The following is a 26080-nucleotide window of genomic DNA, read 5'->3' on the forward strand; positions in this document are numbered from 1 at the left end:
GCCGCCCAAGTGTAGCTTATCTCTTAAATCGATTTGCTCCGCCACTAAAGTTTGGGCTAGTCTGTGCCCTACTTATCTCCCCTTTATATTTGACTATATCTCTATTCAAGCATTAGAACACGCAATAGCGGGTCTGTCTCTCCTCACCTGGGGGGACTGCGGGATTCACCGAGTGAATGATCTGTATGATGAAGCTGGCCTGAGATCATTTTCGGACCTCTCTGCTCGCTATAACTTGCCTTCTAGGGCCTTTTTTCAGTATTTTCAAGTTCGTAGCTTCCTCAAGCGCTGCAACTGTTTTGGTGTGGCCATGTCCCCTTTGGGTGTGGAGACTCCGATCCACAAATTTTTCAGACCAAACACTTGGATCCCTCATGGCATCTCTATCATTTATAAATCCCTTCTTTCACATAATTTTTCAGAGAAACTTCCATTTATGTTCACTTGGGAGGATGCCCTTGCGTTTAGGGCCCCACCAGAGGATTGGACCATGGCTATGCTCCATCCTTCCAAATTCTCTTCGTGCCTTGGTCACCTTGAACAAAGCAAAAAGATTCAGCTCCTATGGTATTTCACTCCTGCTAAACTTTCTAAATTCTACCCATCCTCTTCCCCCTTGTGTTGGAAAAATTGCAACATGTCTGGTTCGCTGGCTCATGTTTGGTGGAGTTGCCCTTTGGTGCAAACATTTTGGCGTCAGGTTGAAGCGATCCTTGCGGAGGTGACCCATCTCCCCTTTAACTTAACTGGACCCTTAGCGGTATTGGGTATATCTCTCGTAGACTTTCCACCTACTCTTCAGCCCATTATCTCTAATGTCCTTGTGGCGGTTCGACAGTGTATTGCAAAACACTGGAGATCTTCTAACATTCCTTCCAAATCTGAATTAATTTCCAAAATTAATTTACACTTTAGTTATGAGTCGATTACTGCAGACTGTCTCTCTAAGAAAAATAAGGTCCTTACGTGGTGGGATCCCTGGGTCTCTTCTCCCTTCATTTCCTCCCCCAGCCACCATCCCCCTGCTCCTTCCAGTTGACCCGACTGTTTGCCACTATAACTATGAATGCACCCTTGTTTGGTACTTATTGTAATTTTTGTATCAATTTTGTTCGTGGATATTATATATCTATGTTTTTCCTCTTCCCCTCTCCCCCTTCCCCTGTTGCATTCTACTTGTACTTTGTTTACTCAATAAAAATTGAATGGTTAAAAAAAAAAAAAAAAAGAAGGTTGAAGAAAAGAAGTTAGCCCACTCCTGACAGGCTGGTACAGGTAGCGGGGGTCCCTTACCTCGGCCTGGTCAGGATGATGGAAGCACCACACGGCAGGGGGACTGTTGGTGTAGGTGGCAGCAGGAGGAAGCAACCCAAGGTAAATGGGTTAGCTTCTTTGGTGCCCGCGTCTCATACCTGGTAGGTAGCCCATGGTGTCACGTCTGCTGGGCTTCTGGGGTCTGTCCGCCGCTGGCGCTGCGGTCTGCATTGGCTGGGGAGCACTGCCATCCTTGTTAGGCGCGTCTGCTCTCAGCGCCGCAGCCGCGACCGGAAGGGGCGTGTCCGGGTGACGCGGCGAGCGGCGTGGGGTGATGACGCGGCCGCGCATGCGTGGTAGCGCTGATTTTCCTGCTAATGGCGGCGCCCAGTGTCAGGGGGGGGGGGGATTTTGGCTTCAGCGTGTCCGGCGCTCATCATGGGGGCGCGGCTCGCAGTGGCGGAACCTATCGGTGCAATACCGATCAGCGGCACCTGGAGGATTTTTCCCTGCTGACCCCCATCCGGGGGTGGTACCCAGGGGGATAGATTTAAGAGGTGCACAGACACCTCGGTGTGTTCCTGTCCATCGTTCCAGTATGGAGTCACCGGAGGGAACACCGCAGCTGTGCGGTGAACAGCAGCAACCACTTGAGCAGCCTCAGTCAGAAAAATCTCTGAGAAGCTCCCAGTGGCGTTCTAGTGGCAGTAGTCGCGCTGGTGGAGCTAAAGCGGCTCAGAAATCTACCAAGTCCTCAGGCCGTAAGGATTCTCCAGCTAAGAAGGACCCCCCGATCACAGTACCATTCGCTGCAGGGATGGGTAAGTGAGCTACGTGAAAGTACGCTTTCTGATTGCTGTCCCTCCTTGTATTCCCTCTCTCCTTAGGGGAGAAAATGTGCTTCCAAGTCCAAGCATAGGGAGTGTGCCATGTGTACGGAGCCACTTCCAGATGGGCACAAAAAGAAGCTGTGCAGATCCTGCATAAAGCGTTTAATTGAGGAGGAGGCCTCTGACCTTACGTCTACTCTTAGGGACATGGTTAAACAGGAGGTCAGAGATTCCATGAAGTCCAGGTCTCACAAGACAGTTTCCAAAAAGAGGAAGGAAATTTCATCCCCAGCCTCAGATGTGGAGTCAGAGTCAGGTGGTGTAAGCTCGGATTCTCTTCCATCGTCTTCATCTTCAGAGGATATAGAATCCAGCCGAGCCTGTCTGTCACGAGATAGAATTAACCACCTAGTGAAGGCCGTCAACAACACTATGGGGATTGAAGAGTCCCAGTCAGAATGTTCCATTCAGGACATTATGTTCAAGGGCATAGATCGTAAATCCCGAAGGGTTTTTCCTGTGGTAGATAAGATTAAGTCACTGATTACGAAAGAATGGAAGAAACCCGAAAGGAAGGGGTCACTTTCACCAGCATTCAAAAGGAGGTATCCTTTCGAGGAAGTGGCTTCATCTTCTTGGGACAAGGTCCCGAAATTGGATGCAGCAGTGGCCAAAGCATGCAAGAAGTCTTCTCTCCCATTTGAGGATTTAGGAAACCTAAAGGACCCGCTTGATAGGAAAGCTGATGTGTTCCTTAAAGGGGCTTGGGAGACATCTGCGGGGTCCCTCAGGCCAGCAATTGCGGCCACTTGCACAGCCCGGTCATTGATGGTGTGGCTACGCCACCTGGAAGACCAACTCAAGGATAAAGTTCCTAGGAATGAAATCCTATTCTCTATGTCCATAATTCAGGATGCAGCAGCCTTCCTTTCAGATGCGTCAGCAGATTCTGTTAGGCTGGCTGCAAGATCATCAGCCTTGTCCAACGCAGCCCACAGAGCACATTTGTTTGGACCGGTGCTAGATGAGCTGCTTGAGAAGGCAGGTGACAGTAAAAAGCGGTTCCCTCTATTGAGAAAACCCTTTTATAGGCGAGATTATAACAGGATGGTCTTATCGCCGAAGATCTGACAGAGATCCAAATAGAGAATCGACCAGATATAACAGCAGCAGAAGAAGAGGTAGAGGATATATGTTTAACTCCCCTTGGGACTCTAAAAAACCTCAATGACTGGCGGTACAGGTGGGCGGTAGGCTTTTAGCCTTCTACCCAGCCTGGTTGAAGATCACCAATAGTCCGTGGATTCTCAGTATCATTAAAGAGGGTTTAAAATTCCAGTTCCATCATATCCCTCGGGACAAATTTAAATTAACGCCCATCCGTTCTTCTCCTGCAGAACAATTGGCACTGGAGTCAGAGGTCCAGGATCTCCAACAAAAGAGGGTTCTGATTAGAGTACCCACGGAAGAACGAGGTAAGGGGTTTTATTCCCCTTTATTCCTAATAAAGCAGCCTGTTGGGTCATATCGTACCATCATCAATCTAAAAGGCCTGAATGAATTCTTGCTGGTCCCATCCTTTAAAATGGAATCTGGGAAGACAGCAATAAAGCTTCTTTTTCACAATTGTTTCATGGTTGTCTTAGATCTGAAAGACACCTATTACCATGTCCCAATACATGTAAATCATCAGCACTTTCTCAGGGTGGCGGTTTCTCTTGCCGGCACAGTAGAGCACTTTCAATATCAGGCACTCCCTTTTGGTGTTGCAGTTGCACCCCGGGTTTTCACTAAGATCATGGTAGAGGTTATGGCACACCTTCACGAACAAAACATACTAATAATTCCCTACCTAGATGATTTATTGATTGTGGGTCGTTCAGAGTCACACTGTAAAGACCAGTTGGGAAAAGTGATAGCAGCATTACATAACTTAGGATGGGTTATTAATCTCAAGAAGTCGCGCCTTCAGCCCTTAACATCACAGGAGTTTTTAGGTCTTATTATAGATTCGGATCAGCAGGAATGTCGCCTGCCGGACTCAAAAGTGGACAGTATTCATCGGCTGGTCACCAGAGCGATTACTAATCCCGTAGTCTCCTTAAGAGGAGCGATGTCACTTTTGGGTTCCCTTACTTCTTGTTTTCCGGCGGTGCTCTGGGCACAGTTTCACTCCAGGTCTCTGCAGTGGTATGTTCTACATAATTTTCGTTGGCTGGACGCTAATCTCGATAACAAATTTTCACTATCTGTTGAGACCACTAATTCAATAATTTGGTGGACGCACATTCCGAATCTTCGTAAAGGGGTACCCTGGACAAATCGGATAACGCGAGTAATAACAACTGATGCTAGCCCCATGGGTTGGGGGGCACACTGGGAGGATAATTGCATTCAGGGTCTGTGGTCCCAGTCTGAACGAGACACATCCTCCAATCTAAAGGAATTGTTGGCAGTAGAATGCGCTTTAAATGGGTTCCTTATACCTCTGCAGGGTAGACATGTCAGACTACTCTCTGACAACCAGGTGACCGTTGCCTATAGTAACCATCAAGGAGGTACGCGGTCTAGGTCGTTAATGGACGTTGTGAATCGTATTTTTCAGATGGCCGAGAATCACCTACTTTCCCTTATGGCTCTTCATATAAAGGGAAAACTAAATACCATGGCCGATTATTTAAGCCGCAACGAACTCAAACAAGGGGACTGGTCTCTAAAACCGGCTGTCTTCAATCAGATCGTACATTTGTGGGGATGTCCAGAAATAGATCTCTTTGCCAGTCGAGGAAACAGAAAACTACATCAATTCTGTTCCCTAAATCCAAGGGACAACCCGTATGCAGTCAACGCTCTCCTAATCTCCTGGAACTTCAGTCTCGCCTATGCCTTTCCCCCTCTAAACCTAATTCCTATAGTTCTGAGGAAAATTCGGGAAGACAGGGCTCGAGTGATACTAATAGCCCCATTCTGGCCCAGAAGATCGTGGTTCCCATGGCTGAGAAACATGTCAATTTCCCAGCCATGGATCCTCCCAGAAATACCAGACCTCCTCTCCCAGGGTCCAATCCTGCATCCACGAGTAGCCAACTTACACCTAACAGCGTGGAATTTGAGAGGTCACTTCTAAAGGGGAAGGGATTTTCTCAAAATCTTATAAATACACTGCTTAAGAGTAGGAAAGCCTCCACGACAAACATCTATGTCAGGGTTTGGAGAAGGTTCCTATCGAGTTCAGGAGCGCAAATTGATCAAGAACCTGATATTACTCAAATTTTAGAATTTTTACAAAGGGGCTGTAAGAATCATGTCGGTCTGGTAGTCGGGGGCAGGTATATCTCGCCCAGGTATTTGTCCTATGTGAATTAGACCGCTCAGTATCTTCAGGATAATGATGGGTTAATGAGTGCAGGAATAAAGGATGACCAGCTGGGGGTTTCCGGTGTCAGCCTGGGGCACACAGATTGCCTGTCTGAGACTAACGTGAGTGAGAGCGGTGCTCAAGGACTGTGTGTTGTTAGCTGGGTGGGAGAAGCCCCCCCCCCCCAGTTGTTAGATAGCAGCTTATTGGTTTAGTTAGTGCCGGACAGGCTAGGATTATGTTGCTTTCACGTTAATAAATCTGACCTGAGGTCAGTCAACTTGGAAACCTGCTGTCGCCTCAGAATTCAATGCACAAACCACGTGACCTTTGACCCCAGCAAAGGCGATCCCAGAGTGTTTTGTTACATTGTGGTGGAGAACACGGGCAACACGTGGCACAGGCGACAGTATGGAAGACGTGGTGAAAGCCCTAGTACAGTCCACTGCCGTACAGCAGCAGGCCACTGCCGCACAGCATGAAGCTAATCGCTTGATGGCCGCACAGCTGAAGGAGTTTTTGGACATGACGGTTGCAGACTGCCAGCTTCTCCAACAGGTGGCACAGCGCCTGGTGAGCATGCCTGAGGTAGACCCGGAAGCAGAGTCCAGAAGGATCCATGTGAGTCGGTACTGGCAAAAGTTGACTGCAGAAGATGACGTCGAAGCATACCTGACAACGTTCGAGCGGACGGCGTTGAGGGAGACGTGTCCGAAGGCACGATGGGCCGATTTGATTGCTCCGTTTCTCTCCGGCGAGGCCCAAAAAGCTTACCATGACTTAGACCCGGAAGTCGCTCAGGACTTTGAGAAGCTGAAAGTTGAGATCCTGGACAGGCTAGGTGTGACGACGGCTGTCCGTGCGCAGAGGGTACACCAGTGGACATACCAGCCAGACAAACCGCCGCGGTCTCAGATGTTCGACCTGATCTACTTGACAAAGAAATGGCTGCAACCCGAGGTACTGACAACCCCAAAAATATTTCAGCGGGTTGTCCTGGACAAGTATCTGAGAGTGCTACCTCCAGCGCTGAAAAGGTGGGTAAGCCAAGGATATCCCACGACAGCGGATCAACTTGTGGAGTTGGTCGAGCGTTATTCCGTGGCAGAAGGACTTCCCGACGAAACCACTGGCACCCGGTCTGTGCCTTCTCCTCGTGGAACCAGTAAGACTGTTCCAGTGACTACGGGTTAAGGAAAATCGCCAAAAACTGTGGGGGAGGAACACGGGGCTGCTCGCACTCCGAGGCCGAGAGTGATGGACGGTGGGCTCAATAGGGGGCCTGTTAGGTGTTTCCGCTGCCATGAGAAGGGCCATATTTCTGTGAACTGTCCTGTTACCACTGAACCCATGCAGTGCGATGTTACAGACTCTAAGAAACGCATGGCTTTGGTTACACGGCTAGTGAATGTGAATGCGGGTCAAAATGATATAGCGAAACACCTGTGTGAATTATCTGTTGATGGGAAAAGTGTTGTGGCGTTACTAGACTCTGGAAGTGTGGTGACTCTGGTGAAAGCTAGTCTGGTGGCACTTCCATCGGGTTCGTCTGACAAATTTTCTGTAACGTGTGTGCATGGTGACACCTGCTCGTACCTAACGGCGGTCATATCGATTTCCACTCCCTATGGGTCTGTGCAACACAAAGTGGGACTCGTTCCCGCATTGTTACAGGATGTAATCCTGGGCAGGGATTTTCCCCATTTCTGGCAGTTGTGGGAGAATCAGTTGCTCCTTCACCGTAGCTGTGAATCTTTTCCCATGCCATCTGGAGGTCCCGAACTCCTAGAGGAGGTCCCACAGGCAGACATTGCTGGGGAGGTTATTGAATCTAACCTTCAGTTCCCCTTCTCAGTTATGGCGGGGGAAACTGAGGAAACTCAGCGAGAGGCGGAGGCAGACAGTCATCCAGCACCCTGCCTACCAGATTTGGGAGTCCAGTTGGATGACTTCCACAGCGAGCAAATGAGAGATCCTACCCTGACTTCGGCTAGGAAAAATGTGAAAATGATAGATGGGGTACCCGTAGAACCTGACACTAGGCTAGCGTACCCGTACATAGTTCTTGAAAATGATTTGCTCTACCAGGTAGAGAAAAAAGGGGAAGATATTGTGCAACAGTTAGTGGTACCCAAACCTTATCGGCGGAAGGTACTGGACCTGGCCCACGGACATATAATGGGGGGACATCTGGGGGTACAGAAAACCATAGAAAGGATATTGCATTGTTTTGAGTGGCCCAGAATACTTAAGGATGTACGTAACTATTGTGAGTCCTGTCTAGAATGCCAAATCTCTGCCCCTAAAACTCGGTTCTGTAGCCCTTTGGTACCCCTCCCTATCATTGGAGTCCCTTTTGAGAGAATTGGGATGGACCTGGTTGGGCCCCTTCCCCGGTCCGCACGTGGGCACCAACATATCCTCGTCATCATGGACTATGCCACTCGTTACCCAGAAGCCATCCCTTTGCGTAACACTGCTACCAAAACGATTGCCAAAGAGTTGGTACAAGTGTTTAGTCGGGTGGGAATTCCAAAACAGATACTCACCGACCAGGGGACTCCCTTTATGTCAAGGGTGATGAAGGAGCTCTGCAGACTCTTGCAAATAGACCAGTTGCGTACGTCTGTCTATCACCCTCAAACAGATGGCCTGGTTGAGCGGTTCAACAAAACCTTAAAACAGATGCTCCGGAAGGCGATAGACAAAGATGGGAAGAACTGGGATTACTTGCTACCCTATTTGCTGTTTGCCATTAGGGAAGTTCCCCAGTCTTCCACAGGGTTTTCGCCTTTCGAACTGTTGTACGCCCGTCGTCCCCGGGGACTGTTAGACGTCACAAAAGAAACCTGGGAAGGTCAAGTCACTCCCTTTAAAATGGTGATCGACCATGTAACACAAATGCAGGACCGTATTGCCGCTGTCATGCCCATTGTTAGGGACCATATGTTACAGGCCCAGGGAGCCCAGAGGCAAAGTTATGATAGAGGTGCTAAGTTCCGTACGTTTGCTTCCGGGGATAGGGTGTTGGTCCTAATCCCTACAGTGGATAGTAAATTTCTAGCGAAATGGCAGGGCCCCTTTGAGGTCATGGAAAGAGTTGGTAAAGTAAACTATAAAGTGTACCAACCCGGTAAGAGAAAACCAGAACAGATTTATCATGTGAATCTGATAAAACCCTGGAAAGACCACTCTGCCCTAACGGCGGATCTGCCCCGTCCGGGTTGCGCACCTACCGTACCGGAGGTGCAGATTGCCGAGACGCTCTCGGAACAACAAAAATCTGAGGTTAAGCAGTTTTTGTTACAGAACCGACAGTTTTTCTCGGAAAAACCTGGCCGGACTAAGCTGGTGAAACATGAGATTGTTACAGAGCCTGGTGTCACAGTTCATGTGAAGCCGTACCGGATTCCGGAAGCACGCCGTGAAGCCGTCTCCCGGGAGGTGGTGGCAATGTTGGACTTAGGAGTCATTGAGGAGTCACACAGCGCCTGGTCCAGTCCCATCGTGTTGATACCTAAGCCGGATGGCTCCATACGGTTTTGTAATGACTTTAGGAAACTGAATGCGGCTTCTAAACTTGATGCGTACCCTATGCCTCGGGTCGATGAGTTAATCGACCGGCTGGGTAAAGCCCAATACATTACGACCCTGGATCTAACAAAGGGGTACTGGCAGATCCCTCCGGCCGAGGCGGCCAGAGAGAAGACGGCATTTGCTACACCCGAGGGTCTGTTCCAGTATGTCTACATGCCGTTTGGACTTCACGGAGCTCCAGCAACGTTCCAGAGGTTGATGGATCGAGTCTTGAGGCCCCACAGGCAGTACGCTTCGGCCTACCTGGATGACATCGTAATTTACAGCATGGACTGGGAAACTCACCTCCGGAAGGTACAGGCGGTGATTGATGACCTGCGAGACGCAGGCTTAACGGCAAATCCCAAGAAATGTCACATCGGGCTTGAAGAAGCCCGATACTTGAGTTACGTGATTGGCAGAGGAATGGTTAAACCACAGATCGACAAAATACAGGCAATTCAGAGCTGGCCGCAACCAGTGAACAAGAAACAAGTACAGGCTTTCCTGGGGATCGCCGGCTATTATCGCCGGTTCATACCCAATTTTGCAGCCATGGCTACCCCCTTGACGGATCTTACCAAAGGGAAGGATTCCGTCATGGTAAAATGGACCTCAGCGGCTGGAGAGGCCTTCCACAGCCTGAAACGAGCTTTGTGCTCTCAGCCCGTACTTGTTACTCCTGATTTCAGCAGCGAGTTTGTGGTGCAAACTGATGCTTCTGATACTGGGGTCGGAGCTGTACTTTCCCAGGTGAGGGACGGAGTCGAACACCCGGTCCTCTACCTCAGCCGGAAACTGAAGGTATATGAGCAGAGGTATGCCGTGGTTGAAAAAGAGTGCCTAGCCATTAAATGGGCTCTCGACTCCCTCAAGTATTACCTGGCAGGTAGGAAGTTTAGGCTGGTCACGGACCATGCCCCTCTCAAGTGGATGCACCTCCACAAAGACCGTAATAGTCAGGTAACCCGGTGGTTCCTTGCCCTGCAGGCTTACTCTTTCACGGTGGAGCACCGCCCCGGGGTGCAAATGGGGAACGCTGATGCCCTGTCCCGAGTACACTGTTTCGAGAGTGTTCTTGCTCGACCTGAGTGGTCTGAGCAGGGGGGAAGGATATGTAAGAATCATGTCGGTCTGGTAGTCGGGGGCAGGTATATCTCGCCCAGGTATTTGTCCTATGTGAATTAGACCGCTCAGTATCTTCAGGATAATGATGGGTTAATGAGTGCAGGAATAAAGGATGACCAGCTGAGGGTTTCCAGTGTCAGCCTGGGGCACACAGATTGCCTGTCTGTGTGAGACTAACGTGAGTGAGAGCGGTGCTCAAGGACTGTGCGTTGTTAGCTGGGTGGGAGAAGCCCCCCCAGTTGTTAAATAGCAACTTATTGGTTTAGTTAGTGCCGGACAGGCTAGGATTTATTTTTATGTTTTGTTTTTTTTATGTTGCTTTCACGTTAATAAATCTGACCTGAGGTCAGTCAACTTGGAAACCTGCTGTCACCTCAGAATTCAATGCACAAACCACGTGACCTTTGACCCCAGCAAAGGCGATCCCGGAGTGTTTTGTTACAGGGCCTAGAGATGGGCTTAGCCACCAGCACCCTCAGAGTTCAGGTTTCAGCTCTGGGGGCGCTATATAATTCTAACTTAGCCAGTAATCACTGGATATCTAGGTTCTTCTGGGCGGTTACCAGATCCAGGCCGGTTATTAAACAGAAAATAGTCCCATGGGACCTAAATCTTGTGCTCTCAGCTCTAACACAAGCCCCGTTCGAGCCTATTGATACTGTCCCAATCAAAATCCTGTCGGTCAATACGGCCCTCTTAGTTGCCCTCACATCTGCGAGAAGGGTTAGTGATCTGCAAGCATTGTCTAGACAACCTCCATATATGTAGTTTAGGGAAGATAGGGTTGTTATGAAACCTGACCCCCTTTATCTTCCAAAAGTTGCTTCAAAATTTCATAGATCCCAAGAGGTGGTCCTACCTACGTTCTGTTCTAATCCCTCTAATGATAAGGAACATAGATTTCATTGTTTGGATGTACAAAGGTGTCTTCTCAAATACATTTCAGTAACAGACACCTGGAAAAGAGATAACTCCTTATTTATATCCTACCAGGGAGTTAGGAGAGGGCTTAGAGTATCAAAAAATACACTAGCCAGATGGATTAGGGAGGCGATATCTCCCGCTTATACCGCAGGTGGCGTGGAAATTCCAGAGAATATAAAGGCTCACTCCACTCGTGCTGTAGCCACATCCTGGGCTGAGAGAGCAGAGGTGTCGATTGAAGACATTTGTAAGGCGGCCACATGGTCTTCTCCATCTACCTTTCTTAAGCACTATAGATTAGATCTCGGTGGCTCCTCCGACCTCACGTTTGGGAGAAGGGTGCTTGAGGCAGTGGTCCCTCCCTAGTCACTTTTCACTTCTCTGAAAGTCTCTCGTTGTGCTGTCATGGCGACTAAATAAATAAATTAATAAATACGTACGCTACTTACCTGGTAGCAGTGTTTTTTCAGGAGCCATGACAGCACCCTTATATTCCCTACCCTCTTTGCTTATTGGGATCAACACTTCTTTAGTTAATTCCTAAGTTTATTCACTGGGTGAATTGTACCATATTTTAATATTGTTTATGTGCTACTAACCTAGAAGGTCCTTTCGTGCTCTGTAAACCAACTGGCGGGGGAGTGAGGTGCCGCCCTTTTTATGTCTGAGGTTTCCTGTCCCTGAAGGGCGGATCCCCTCTCTCGTTGTGCTGTCATGGCTCCTGAAAAAACACTGCTACCAGGTAAGTAGCGTATGTATTTTTCCAAAAAAAAAAGAATACACACAACAGCGGACATGCATATAGAGAAACATGATTATTAACAGTAACCTAGGTCAGCTGCTCTAGCCGAGGGACCGGAATTATCACCAAAACCGGACCTAGGTCATATGGCAGCTAAATAGCTGTCCTAACACCAGAGAGAGGCAGATACAATTAACCCCTGCCTGACCAGGACGGGATAAAGACAAAACCCTGTCCTGGATCATGGCAATATATATATATACCTGTATTTTTCTAGTGTACCATTTCGGCGATGAAATATCGGGCTCTCGGGAACGGAGTGTGGTGCTGCAAGTATTTCTGCCAGGTATTAATGCGAGAGACTCACGCGAGTTTCTCGCATCACACTCGCAAGTGTTTCTTTTTAAACTCTTTTTATTGAAGGATTCCACAAAATAACATAACAAACATATGATATCATAGCATAGCATCAAAATAATCCACATATCAACATAAAATTGACATAGATATGACAGAATACCTTCAATAATAAAATATACCAACAAACAAAACATAACCTTCAGTATAATACATTTTACCAAGCATTGCACTTCCTAATCAACGGGTCCCCAATGAATGTTTTAAAACTCGTATCAAATCAGGTTATAATTAGTGATGAGCGAATATACTAGTTACTCAAGATTTCCCGAGCACGCTCGGGTGTCCTCCGAGTATTTTTTAGTGCTCGGAGATTTAGTTTTCATTGCCTCAGCTGAATGGTTTACAGCTATTAGCCAGGCTAAGTACATGTGGGGGTTGCCTGGTTGCTAGGGAATCCCCACATGTAATCAAGCAGGCTAGTAGCTGTAAATCATCCAGCTGCGGCAAAGAAAACTAAATCTCTGAGCTCTAAAAAATACTCGGAGGACACCCGAGTGTGCTCGGGAAGTCTCAAGTAACGAGTATATTCGCTCATCACTAGTTATAATAGACATATGTTATTAATCCTACATAGATCATCACATTCACAATCTAGAATAGATATACACATCAGGGACTATACCGCAAGATCGAAGAGACCATAGCGCCAGGTGCGTCAATGGCGAGTCACACCACCTTTCCCAAATCTTCTGAAATTTGTGGGGACATCCTCTGTTTCTGTATAGTATGTTTTCATAAGGAATTATGTCATTCACAAGTTTCTCCCATTGATTACTCCACCATCCACCTCAATACTATCGCTTTTCTAGCCATAAATAGAGCTTCCCTAAGAAATATTCTATCATGGTGGACCCACATCTTCTCATCCACAACCCCTAGAATGCACAATTCTGGGCCACATTCGATTGGTATCCCCATTATCCGTTCCAGTGTATCTCACATTCGCAAGTGTGACCCCGGCCTAGGGTGGATTATTTTCTCTATAAATCTTTCAGGTAGTGCTATCATGGGTGAAAGGACAAATCTAATTTGCTCTCCGGTAATGGTATTTTTCAGAGCCCATGACAGCACCTTTATATTGCCCCCCTGCCACTGGGTTTGGGTGCACTGATTAAGCTAAGTGATTAGGTTAAAAAGTGTGATGATAATTTGGTGTGGGTATGTACAGGGGGCAATTAAGTATTTGATCCCTTGCTGCTTTATATAAGTTATACAATGTGATTTTCTGGATTTTATTGTTGATATTCTATCTCTCTGTGTTAAAATTAACCAACCCTTAAAATTATACAGCTCTGGCAAAAATTAAGAGACCACCACATCAAAACCCCATTGAAAACCTCTGGCATGTACCGTAATCAAGAGGATGATGGATAGTCACCAGCCATCAAACAAAGAAGAACTGCTTACATTTTTGCGCCAGGAGCAGTGTGAAAGACTGGTGGAAAGCATGCCAAGACGCATGAAAGCTGTGGTTAAAAATCATGGTTATTCCACAAAATATTGATTTCTGAACTCTTCCTGAGTTAAAACATTAGTATTGTTGCTTCTAAATGATTATGAACTTTTTTTCTTTACATTATTTGAGGGCTGAAAGCACTGTTTTTTTGTTTTTTTTTACATTTTGACCATTTTTCTTTTTCCGAAAAAAAATACAAAAATAATATTGCTTGGAACTTCGGAGGTATGTTGTCAGACGTTTATAGTCTGAAAGAACAATTTACATTTTACTCAAAAATATACCTATAAAGAGAAGAATCAGACAAACTGAACATTTTGCAGTGCTCTCTTAATTTTTGCCAGAGCTGCAGACTGTTCATGTCTTTGTCAGTGGGCAAACTTAGAAAATCAGCAAGGGATCAAATACTTATTTCCCCCACTGTACATAAAACTGTTTTGGAGATCCTCCCTTGCTCTGTAACCCAACGGATGCAGGGAGAGGTGCCACCCTCTTATTTCAGTGAGTTTCCTGTACTAGATGGGCAGATCCTCTCTTGAGTGGTGTTGTCATGGGCTCTCGTAAACCCCATTACCAGTGAGTAGCTAAGATTTTTCTATTCTAGTCAGTTTATTTTATTATGCACATAGCTTTGTACAGTATATTGGATAGCCAATGTTTGACACTATGAAATTATTCCAAGCTTGTCTATCCAACAGTAAAATGGACAATTCTGCTACAATATGACAATATCAGACTATTTATTTATATAAGAACTGTGTATAATGTTAAAACAGTTTTTTTTTCCTTCTCCACACTCTTCCCCAAGTAAAAAAAAAATATATATATATATAAAAGTAGATATTACGTCTCTTGTAAGTAAGGCAATAATCTGGCTTAAACTGTTTGGTCACAAACCTGTCACTACAATATGCACCTAAGCCATAACTCTTCAATTCACAAGGGCTATAATGCATTGTACTATTAGATTGCTTAAGAAAAAACTTAATAGAAAAGAAGACCATAAATTGTAGTTGTATTGTTTCCAGAAAATAGATTAAAGTGGTTTTCTTGAACTTGCTGAAAATTGTACCTTCTGGTCATGCCAGACATTAAATATACTGCTTGGATATAAAACAAGGTTGGACATAATGGCTTACCCTTTAAAGCCTTTATGACACACAAGGCTCTTCGCTGTTACATTTGACTAAAAAGGTCATTAGAATTTATAGTAAATATTCACAGCGCTGTATGAAAATAGGATTTTTATAGTAATTTTTAACATGAATACCAGGCGGGAATATTTTAGATTTGCATTGATTACATATCACAAATAACTTTAATAATCTTCAGCCTTTTTTCTTTCTTGCATACGTTTATCTTTTAATTCCATTTTTAGTTTACAAAAGTTGATAAAATGTGTAAAAGCATTTTTTTTTATATATATCTTGTATTCATCCCTAGTTATAATATTTGTAATTGTGTCCAGAGCTGAATTGGAAGTTCTACTTTTTTTCTTGAAGACTGTTGTTTTCTTGCTCAATTTTCACTTGGTTATTCCATTTTATGAGGTGACATTTTCAGACTAGAAGTTACTTTAGAAAATCATTCCAGTCTATTAACTCCCTTAACTCTCTATGTCGTACAATTATGTCATGGTAAGCGGGTAATTTCCACAAATTTAACGCTACCTGCTCCATGATCACCCTCACTGTTGCTTTTTGACAGTGAGGGTGATCAATGAGTGGAACAGGCTGCCATGAGAGGTGGTGAGTTCTCCTTCATTGGAAGTGAAACAGAGGCAGGACAGATATCTGTCTGAAGTGATTTAGTGAATCCTGCATTGAGCAGGGGTTTGGGCATGACCCTTGAGGTCCCTTCCAATTCTAATATTCTGTGATTCTAGTGATAGCCGCATTAATATACAACCTGTCTCCTACTGTAATGGTTTGGATCAGAAAAAGCAATTCACTGAAAAAGGACATAAATAAAAAAAAATAAAAAAAAAAAAAAAAAATCATCCCTTACTCATCAACACCAGGTTACAATACCAATGCACTAGCAGGATGCAGCAGACCCCCATTATAAGGCAGAGGCAGCACAGGTGCAACATTCTGATTAAATAGCCACTTGTAAATCTACGGGTTGTTGCCTAGTATTATAAATGCACACAGATGATGCTTGCTTATAACACCAGTCACACAGGTACGTATGATGCACAGTCTTACAGCCTATTGATGACGTGCATACTATTGGATAAGGCGGGCTGTCCAGCACACATAAGTGCACCCCACAAGGACAGACTACTCAATTTACCCAAAGGGCTTGGCTGCACCCTTCATAAAAATGCAACAAATGTGCAATAAGTAGATGAAAATGATGTATAAAATACATGAGGTTTTGGTCAACATTTTGGGTAAAATACACATGCTTCCAGCCCACGTTAACAGGCCTCATTGTCTTGCGAGTCCCTAAACTAAAATCAAAAACAATTCACTGAAAGGGAACATAAATTAAAAAAAAAAAAAAAAAAAAAAAACATCACAGGCTTTTAGAAAAAGCATCCAGGGCCACTGGGAAATATATACCTTGATGTTACCAGAGATATAGTCTTCAATAATGCTGCCCTGTTTGTGAGTTAGCCTGAAGGAGAGATCATGAGTTTTTAACCCCTTAATCCCATATGACGTACTATACCGTCGAGGTGGGGTGGGCCTTAATTCCCGGTGACGGGATAGTACGTCATACGCGATCGGCCCCCTTCAGGGGGGGAGCGCGGCCGATCGCGGCCGGGTGTCGGCTGCATATCGCAGCTGACATGCGGCACTATGTGCCAGGAGCGGTCACGGACCGCCCCCGGCACATTAACCCCCGGCACACCGCGATCAAACATGATCGCGGTGTACCGGCGGTACAGGGAGTTTCCAATATGGGGTCACTTGTGGGGGGTTTGTACTGTTTGGGTACATCAGGGGCTCTGCAAATGCAACGTGACGCCTGCAGACCAATCCATTTAAGTCTGCATTCCAAATGGCGCTCCTTCCCTTCCGAGCTCTGTCATGCGCCCAAACAGTGGTCCCTCCCCACAAATGGGGTATCAGCGTACTCCAGACAAATTGGACAACAACTTTTGGGGTCCAATTTATCCTGATACCCTTGTGAAAATACAAAACTGGGGGCTAAAAAATCATTTTTGTGAAAAAAAAATAATTTTTATTTTCACGGCTCTGCGTTATAAACTGTAGTGAAACACTTGGGGGTTCAAAGCTCTCAAAACACATCTAGATAAGTTCCTTAGGGGGTCTACTTTCCAAAATGGTGTCACTTGTGGGGGGGTTTAATGTTTAGGCACATCAGGGGCTCTCCAAACGCAACATGGCATCCCATCTTAATTCCAGTCAATTTTGCATTGAAAAGTAAAATAGCGCTTCTTCCCTTCTGAGCTCTGCTATGCGCCCAAACAATGGTTTACACCCACATATGGGGTATTGTCGTACTCAGGACAAATTGCACAACAACTTTTGTGGTCTAATTTCTTCTCTTACCCTTGGGGAAATAAAAAAATGGGGGTGAAAAGATAATTTTTGTGAAAAAATATGATTTTTTATTTTTACGGCTCTGCATTATAAACTTCTGTAAAGCACTTGTTGGGTCAAAGTGCTCACCACACATCTAGATAAGTTCCTTAGGGGGTCTACTTTCCAAAATGGTGTCACTTGTGGGGGGTTTCAATGTTTAGGCACATCAGGGGCTCTCCAAATGCAACATGGCGTCCCATCTCAATTCCAGTCAATTTTGCATTGAAAAGTCAAATGGCGCTCCTTTGCTTCCAAGCTTTGCCCTGCGCCCAAACAATGGTTTACACCCACATATGGGGTATCAGCTTACTCAGGACAAATTGCACAACAACTTTTGGGGTCTATTTTCTCCTGTTACCCTTGGTAAAATAAAACAAATTGGAGCTGAAATAAATTTTGTGTGAAAAAAAGTTAAATGTTCATTTTTATTTAAACATTCCAAAAATTCCTGTGAAACACCTGAAGGGTTAATAAACTTCTTGAAAGTGGTTTTGAGTACCTTGAGGGGTGCAGTTTTTAGAATGGTGTCACACTTGGGTATTTTCTATCATATAGACCCGTCAAAATGACTTCAAATGAGATGTGGTCCCTAAAAAAAAATGGTGTTGTAAAAATGAGAAATTGCTGGTCAACTTTTAACCCTTATAACTCCGTCACAAAAAAAAATTTTGGTTCCAAAATTGTGCTGATGTAAAGTAGACATGTGGGAAATGTTATTTATTAAGTATTTTGTGTGACATATGTCTGTGATTTAAGGGCATAAAAATTCAAAGTTGGAAAATTGCGAAATTTTCAAAATTTTCGCCAAATATTTGTTTTTTTCACAAATAAACGCAAGTTATATCAAAGAAATTTTACCACTAACATGAAGTACAATATGTCACGAGAAAACATTGTCAGAATCGCCAAGATCCGTTGAAGCGTTCCAGAGTTATAACCTCATAAAGGGACAGTGGTCAGAATTGTAAAAATTGGCCCGGTCATTAACGTGCAAACCACCCTCGGAGCTTAAGGGGTTAAGGGAGAGGCATATCAAAGACAATGCAGATGTTACTCTTTCTACGTATTCTGCATACCTAAATGTGAGTTCCTTTTCAGCTCAAATTGTTAAAATGTGATAGTGATGCAGAAAATGGCTCAGGTGACTGTTGCTAGGTTGGTGCTGGCTAACCTTGGGTGTGGAAGCTAAGGTATCTGCCATTTTTCTGCTCTTATGATGGTGTTAGATATCTATACACTGTGGATGCCGGCGAGGCTTCACAGGAAATCATCAATTTTACAATAGACTCTGGTTATACAGTACTGCAGTATATTGTACAAACAGGCTCAAGTCCACTATTGAAGCTGATAAGACACATTAAATTTATTACGCAACCCCTTCACTAATTATAATTTCTTCGAAGGTAGCATATGTGGTTAGAATGGATTAGATTGAGCCCATACTTCATAAAGAAAGTCATATGGAACGTTTTTTCCTCCTATGGTTCTCCTTTATTGATTTGCATCCACTTTTGGTGCGTCAAGCATTACATGGTTGCTTTCAAGTCACCGATTGGTATATGGGAGAGCTTATATCTGGTAACACACCTATTGGGCCTACCTAATTAAACCTGCAGGGTTTCAGACGTGCCTTGGGGGAGGTCGGGACTGACTGTTATACTGAATAACCTCTTCTTCTTTTGAATCTTTCAAGCTACACTTTCTCTATATTGTTATGTCCTTCTTTGTCTTTAAATGCTCTGTATGTTACTGATTCTTATCTTATTTGCAGATGGTTATAAATACATAAATAAATAAAAAAAAGTTAATTGTAAAAATTCAAATCACTCAGTCTTTCCCAAAAATATATAGCGTATATGCTTATATATATAGCGTATTTTTTCAGCACTTTTTTTTGTGCTGAAAATGCCTCCCTCGGCTAATACTTGAGTGAGGTTCCAGAAGATGGAGGAGGAGCGGGCGTTCAGCGGGTCACAGGAGGCAGGAGCCTGCTGATGCGACTAAAGCCTGTGCCCGCTGCTAAGCAGAAATTAATCCTGCTTTGGCAGTGAATATTCATTTCTCTGTAATAGCGCGCACAGTGTCAGCCGCAGCCTCTGGCTTCGTGCAGCGGCTGGGCGATCAAGAATGCCCGCTATTTTAGAGAATTGAATTGAAGAGTGGAGAGAAGTGAATATTCATTTCTCTTAAGTAGCTGGCTCATGTGACCACCCGACCGCTGCAGGAAGCTAGCAGCTGCGGCTGACACTACACCTTACTAAATAGCAATGAATACTCGCTGCCCTCCACGCACATTGTCCTGGTGTGGAGAGCAGTTAGTAGTATTCCGGAAGCTGTGCTCGGCTTGTAAGCAGCACATGATGTCCCTGTCATGTGCTGCTAAAAAGCATAAAGCAGCTGCTGGCACAGGAACAAGACGCTCGGTGGGAGCGCAGGGAGCACAAGTATAATGTGTTTTTTTCTTTTTTGTAATGTTTTTTTGATGGGGGCCATGCATACAAGGATAGGGATGAGGAGTCCTGTATACAAGGATAGGGCTAAGGAGCCTTGCATACAAGAATAGGGATGAGAAGCCCTGCATACAAAGATAGGGATGAGGAGGCCATGCAGACCAGGATGGGGGTGAGGGGTCCATGCAGACCAGGATAGGCATGAGGAGTTTATGCAGACCAGGGTAGGCATGAGGAGGCCATGCAGACCAGGATTGGGGTGAGGGGACAATGCACACCCGGCTTATACTAGAGTCAATACATTTTACCATTTTTTGTGGTAAAATTAGGTGCATCAGCTAATACTCAGGTTGTCTTATCCTCGTATATACGGTATAGAAAATTTAAAATTGATAAATTATATTTATCCCATATGCATACACAAAGAAAGAAAAACAAAAATTGCAGAATCACAGTTTTTGCTCCCTTGGCTTTCACAAAAACAGCTGCCGTGGATTTGAATACAAACTAATCTGTAGTATCAAGGAGTGGCCACTAAACAGAGCTGTGCTGATCTTGCTCTGCACACTGATTATAACCAGTCACCACCAGAGCTGATCATTGGGGTTGCCAGGCACCAGACCCTCACCAATCTGATATTCAGACCTATCCTAAGGATGTGTCATTATTATCAAAGTAAGAGTCTACCTCTTTGAACATCTACTGGCAAGGATAAGATAGTTATTTAAGAAATGCTGTTGTTCTTTTATCATAGTTTCAATATTTTTATCATCCTCTTAGGCTGCTTTCACACATCAGTCTGTCGAATGTTGAAAAAAATGGATCCGTCGCAGATTGTGAAAAACTGATGCGCCAGATCTGACTAGCTGATCCAACTAATTGGATACTAAAAGAATCAGAGCATGCTCAGTTAAATAAAACGGAATCCGTCCCCGGATTCCGTCATTTGACGGATCCGGCGCCATAGGATTCTGTTCTAGCAAACGACGGACGGCCATGGATCCGTCGCTATCCTTTTTTCGGCTGACACAAAAAACGTTACTATGTCTGTTTTCTCCGGCCTCCGGATAAACAACTTGTCGCTAATACAAGTCTATGAGAAAAAAACTTATCCGGCGGCAACATTTGCTGGATCCATTTTTTCAAAATACGCCGGATTTTGACGTTGGCAAAAAAAAAGATGTGTGAAAGCAGCCTTACTGGTCATTTTCATACAATTTTTAGCAATTCTAAAAGTACCAACTTAAAGAATAAACTTAAATTTATGCTCATATCCTGTCTGCTAACTTACGTAAAGCTGGATTCATATTCTTGCAGGAGATATGCTACCCCAGAGGTGTCTGGCTGCAGCTTTTTTCAATATCTCCTTTTTTTAATATCTTCCTTTTGATTCCAATTCTCAGGGTTTACAGTATTGATATGCCCAGTGATCTTAAAGGCCCCGTCTCACATAGCGAGATCGCTAGCGAGATCGCTGCTGAGTCACAAGTTTTGTGACGCAACAGCGACCTCCATAGCGATCTCGCTATGTGTGACACGTACCAGCGATCAGGCCCCTGCTGCGAGATCGCTGGTCGTGTCGGAATGGCCTGGACCTTTTTTTGGTCGTTGAGGCCCCGCTGACATTGCTGAATCGGTGTGTGTGACACCGATCCAGCGATGTCTTCACTGGTAACCAGGGTAAACATCGGGTTACTAAGCGCAGGGCCGCGCTTAGTAACCCGATGTTTACCCTGGTTACCAGCGTAAATGTAAAAAAAAACAAACAATACATACTCGCCTTCTGATGTCCGTCAGGTCCCTTGGCGTCTGCTTCCTGCTCTCACTGACTGCCGGCCGTACAGTGAGAAGTGAGAGCACAGCAGTGACGTCACCGCTGCGCTCTGCTCTCAGTGTACGGCGGCTCAGTCAGTCAGAGCAGGAAGCAGACGGCAAGGGACCTGGACACCGAAAGGCGAGTATGTACTGTTTGTTTTTTTTGGTAACCAGGGTAAACATCGGGTTACTAAGCGCGGCCCTGCGCTTAGTAACCCGATGTTTACCCTGGTTACCCGGGTGGTGCAGGGGGACTTCGGCATCGTTGAAGACAGTTTCAACGATGCCGAAGTCGTTCCCCTGATCGTTGGTCGCTGGGGAGAGCGGTCTGTGTGACAGCTCCCCAGCGACCACACAGCGACTTACCAACGATCACGGCCAGGTCATATCGCTGGTCGTGATCGTTGGTAAATCGCTAAGTGAGACGGGGCCTTAAGACCTTTCCTACAGTGGCTTACTATACTATTCACCCCCTTATCTTTTTACCTTTTTTTGTTACATTACAATCTGTGTTTAAATATTTTTTAATCCGATTTGTGTGTGATGAATCAGCCCATAATAGTCTAAATTGGTGGAGTGAAGTGAGAAAAATATAGGCATAAATTAAATTTAAGGGATCAAATAACTAAAAATTGGTTTGTGTATACAGTTGTGCTCAAACGTTTACATACCCCTGCCAAATTTTTTCCTTCTTGGTTTTTTTTCAGAGTGTATGAATGATAACACCAAAACTTTTTCTCCACTCATGGTTAGTGGTTGGGTGGTTGTCACGCTACTGGTTTTTCTCTTTTTAAATCATACCGAAACATCCAAATGACCCTGATCAAAAGTTTACATACCCCATTTCTTTCTACCGTGTATTGCCCCCTCTAACATCAATGACAGCTTGAAGTCTTTTGTGGTAGTTGTGGATGAGGTTCTTTATTTTCTCAGATGGTAAAGCTGCCCAGTCTTCTTTACATAAAGCCTCATGTTCGTGTACATTCCTGTCTAGCATGAACTGCATGCTTGAGATCTCCCCAGAGTGTCTCAATGATATTGAGGTCAGGAGACAGAGATGGCCACTCCAGAACCTTCACTTTGTTCTGATGTAGCCAATGACAGGTTGACTTGGCCTTGTGTTTGGGATCATTGTCATGTTGGAATGTCCAAGTACGTCCCATACACAGCTTCCAGTCTGATGATTGCAAATTTACAGTATTTGCTGATAACGTGCTGCATTAATCTTTCCTTCAACTTTGGCAAGTTTCCTGTGCCTTTGTAGCTCACACATCCCCAAAACATCAGCGATCCACCTCCGTGCTTTACAGTAGGAATGGTGTTCCTTTCATCATAGGCTTTGTTGACCTCATTCAAAATGTAACATTTATGGTTGTGGTTAAATTCTGGTCTCATCACTCCAAATTACCTTATTCCTGAAGTTTTGAGGCTTATCTCTGTGCTGTTTTGCCTATTGCAGGCAAAATACTTTGTGGAATTTGCCAAGTAATGGCTTTCTTCTGGCGACTCGACCATGCAGCCCATTTTTCTTTAAGTGCCTGCTTATTGTACACCTTGAAACAGCCACACCGCTATTTTGCAGAGAGTCCAGTATTTCAGCTGATGTTATTTGTTTGTGTGTTTTTCATTGCAACCCAAACAATTTTCCTGGCAGTTGTGGACGAAAATTTTGTAGATCTACCTGACCGTGGTTTTGTTTTTACAGAGCCCCTGATTTTCCATTTGTTAATCACAGTTTGAATGCTGCTGACTGGCATTATCAATTCATTGGATATCTTTTTTTCATCCATTTCCTGTTTTATACTGTTCAACTACCTTTTTACATAGATCCGTTGACAGTTATTTTGCTTTCCCCATAACTCACAATCCAGAAACGTCAGTGGCTGGATGAAAGATGCAAGAGTCTGTCTGGATCCCAGAAACTCACTCAGTTTTATGCACACTGATTACAAGCAAACAGGTCACAGGTGAGGATGTTACCTTTAGTAGCCATTCAAACTCATTTGTGTCAACTTCTGTGCATGTTATCAGGCCAAAATCTCCAGGGTATGTAAACTTTTGATCAAGGTCATTTGGATGTTTTGGGTTGTCATTATGATTGAAAAAGAGAAAATACCATAGTTTGACAATAAATGGCTTCACCCAACCACTAACCATGAGTGGAGAAAAAGTTTTGGTGTTATCATTCATATTCTCTGAAAAAAGGCTAAGAAAGCAAAAATTCTTCCGGGGTATGTAAACTTTTGAGCACAACTGTATGTCTTCACCCCTGTTTGCTATGAAGACTCTAAATATTTCTGGTTCGAGCAATTGCCTTCAAAAGTCACATGCTTAGTGAAAGAAAGTTCACCCGTGTGCACACCTTTTCTGAAATACCTCAGAGGCTGTAACACCATTAAGCAAGAGTGACCACTAACCAAACAACACCATGATGACCAATGAAATCTCCAAACAAGTTAGGGACAAAAAATTTGAGACATACAAGTCAGGGTGAGATTGTATATATAAAAAAACCCAAAAAACTTTATATTTGATGATACTTTGGAGCACCATTAATTCCATTATCAAATGGAAAGGAATCAGTACCCATCAAAATTCTCAGCCTGGGCAAGGAGGGCATTAATCAGTGAGAAGGCACAAATATCAAAAGTAACCCTGAAGGAGCCGCAGAATTGCCAAGCTGAGACTGAAGTATTTGTCCAAATGACCACAATAAACCATACACTCCAAGCCTTTACTTACACACAAAAATTGTTAGGGTCATTTTCAGCCTGCCAAATACATGTTTGAAGCTCCCCAAAGTATGGATGAAGGTTATGTGGTCAGATGAGAAAACTAAAGAACTTTTTGGCCACCAAGTTTAATGCTATGTCTGTCACCAAACCAGTACAGCTCATCCCTCTAAGAATGCCATCCCCACAGTGAAACATGGTGGTGGCAGCATCATGGTGTGGGGATATTTTTTGGCAGCACAGAAGAGGGATGAGGCAAAATACAAGTATAAACTTGAGCAAAACCTGTGTCAGACTTGAAGATTGTTGTTCACCAGAAGAAACCATCTAAGTTGAAGGAGCTGGAACAGTTTTGCCTTGAGGAATGAGCAAAAACCCCAGTGGTAAGATGTGAAAAGCTCATAGAGACTTATCCAAAGTGATATGCTGCTGTACTTGCTATTACTATTGGGTGAATACTTATGCACACTGAAGTTTCCAGTTATTTTGTCCTATTTGCTTCACTATAATAGGAAAACCAAATGTTCACAGTTCTTTACATGAGCAAACCCTAAAAAAATGGTGAAATTCCAGTTGGGGGTTAGCAAAACCCCAAAAATGCCTACTGGGGTGAATTTTTTCACAAGCCCCTGTATCCTGTGGATAGTTGATGACATGGTAAGTTGGGAAACCACTTTAATGTAGGAGGTGCATATGAATATGTGCCTTCTGCCCTTCATGTATATGAATATTACCAGAACCCTGTTTTCACAGCCCCCCAACACATCATGTTTTCAGTATTGCACTGGTGAGAGAACCTGTGGCAGTTTCTGATACCTTAAAGCAAATCTATCAGCAGTATTTTACTATGTAAACTACAGGCATTTTCATGTTGACATTGTTAAACCAATTAAAATGATACCAGGGGTGAAGGAATCCATCTTGTAGTTCTTGTGTAATCAGTGTTAGAAGTTTTCAGTTCTGCTGACATTAATTTTAATAAAAATTGTATCACTTGTGCAATGCTAAAGAAATCCTGAAAATATGTTGGGGGCCGTGAGGACTGTAGTTTGGGAAAACACTGATCTCTATGAATGTGCTCATCTAGCACCCCCTGTGGTTCTCTGCTATTACTTAACAGAAACAAAAATTGTCAACCATGTTGTTGTCAATTTACTTATTTTTTTACTGAAATTACTAACATTGTAATCTTATTATATACATTTCTTTCAGTATGATTTCACACTCCTTTATTTTCTTCATTTCTTCTTCAGGACTTTGTTACAAAAATAACTCGACTTCTCGAAAGCCCTTCAACAGCAATAAGAGCAAAAGCTTTCCTGATCATTTTACAAGTTTTAATTAGCAACAAAGAGATGTTACTTCTTTGCTGCCAAAGCAGGTAAATCTAATTCGATTTGATGGTCAGTTTTGTTTTATGCCTTACGTTAGCAGTAAGAACATAAAAAATAAGAGATCTAGTGAAAGGCGTCCAGTATCCAACTAAAATTTTAAATCTTATGCATTCTTATGAAATGGAACTGTTTTCTTCCATGTACGTTTCTTGTTAGATTCTGCTTAGCTGGATCCTTCCCAAAGGAGTATCCACCCCGTATGTTTTTCTAGAATTAAAGTGAATTTGCCGTTTTTGTGTAGTCATGCAATAATAAGACTATGATAACTCTTACTTCAATAATACTAAACCAATCATCTTTGAAATTGGTAAATCCTATGATTTTACTTTCTACTCTTTTGTAACTGAATTGTGTTTTGTTTGCAGTTTTACTTATTTTTGTGGCATTTTTGTTTTCATTAACCTTCGTCAGGCTGCATGATTTTACAACGTTAACAGGCTGCAG

General features: G+C 44.1%; 1 protein-coding gene across 2 annotated transcripts in view; it reads left to right on the top strand.

The window, feature by feature from the left end:
- Positions 1-26080, top strand: part of ULK4 (unc-51 like kinase 4) — a 1043381-nt gene that overhangs the window by 343762 nt on the left and 673539 nt on the right. For both annotated transcript variants that reach the window (XM_077269069.1, XM_077269068.1), the window contains exon 22: positions 25496-25623. In XM_077269069.1, coding sequence (XP_077125184.1) covers positions 25496-25623 — 128 coding nt within the window. The remainder of the gene's footprint in view (positions 1-25495; positions 25624-26080) is intronic.

This window comes from Ranitomeya variabilis, chromosome 6 (assembly GCF_051348905.1).
Source record: "Ranitomeya variabilis isolate aRanVar5 chromosome 6, aRanVar5.hap1, whole genome shotgun sequence".
Classification (NCBI taxonomy): Eukaryota; Metazoa; Chordata; class Amphibia; order Anura; family Dendrobatidae; genus Ranitomeya; species Ranitomeya variabilis.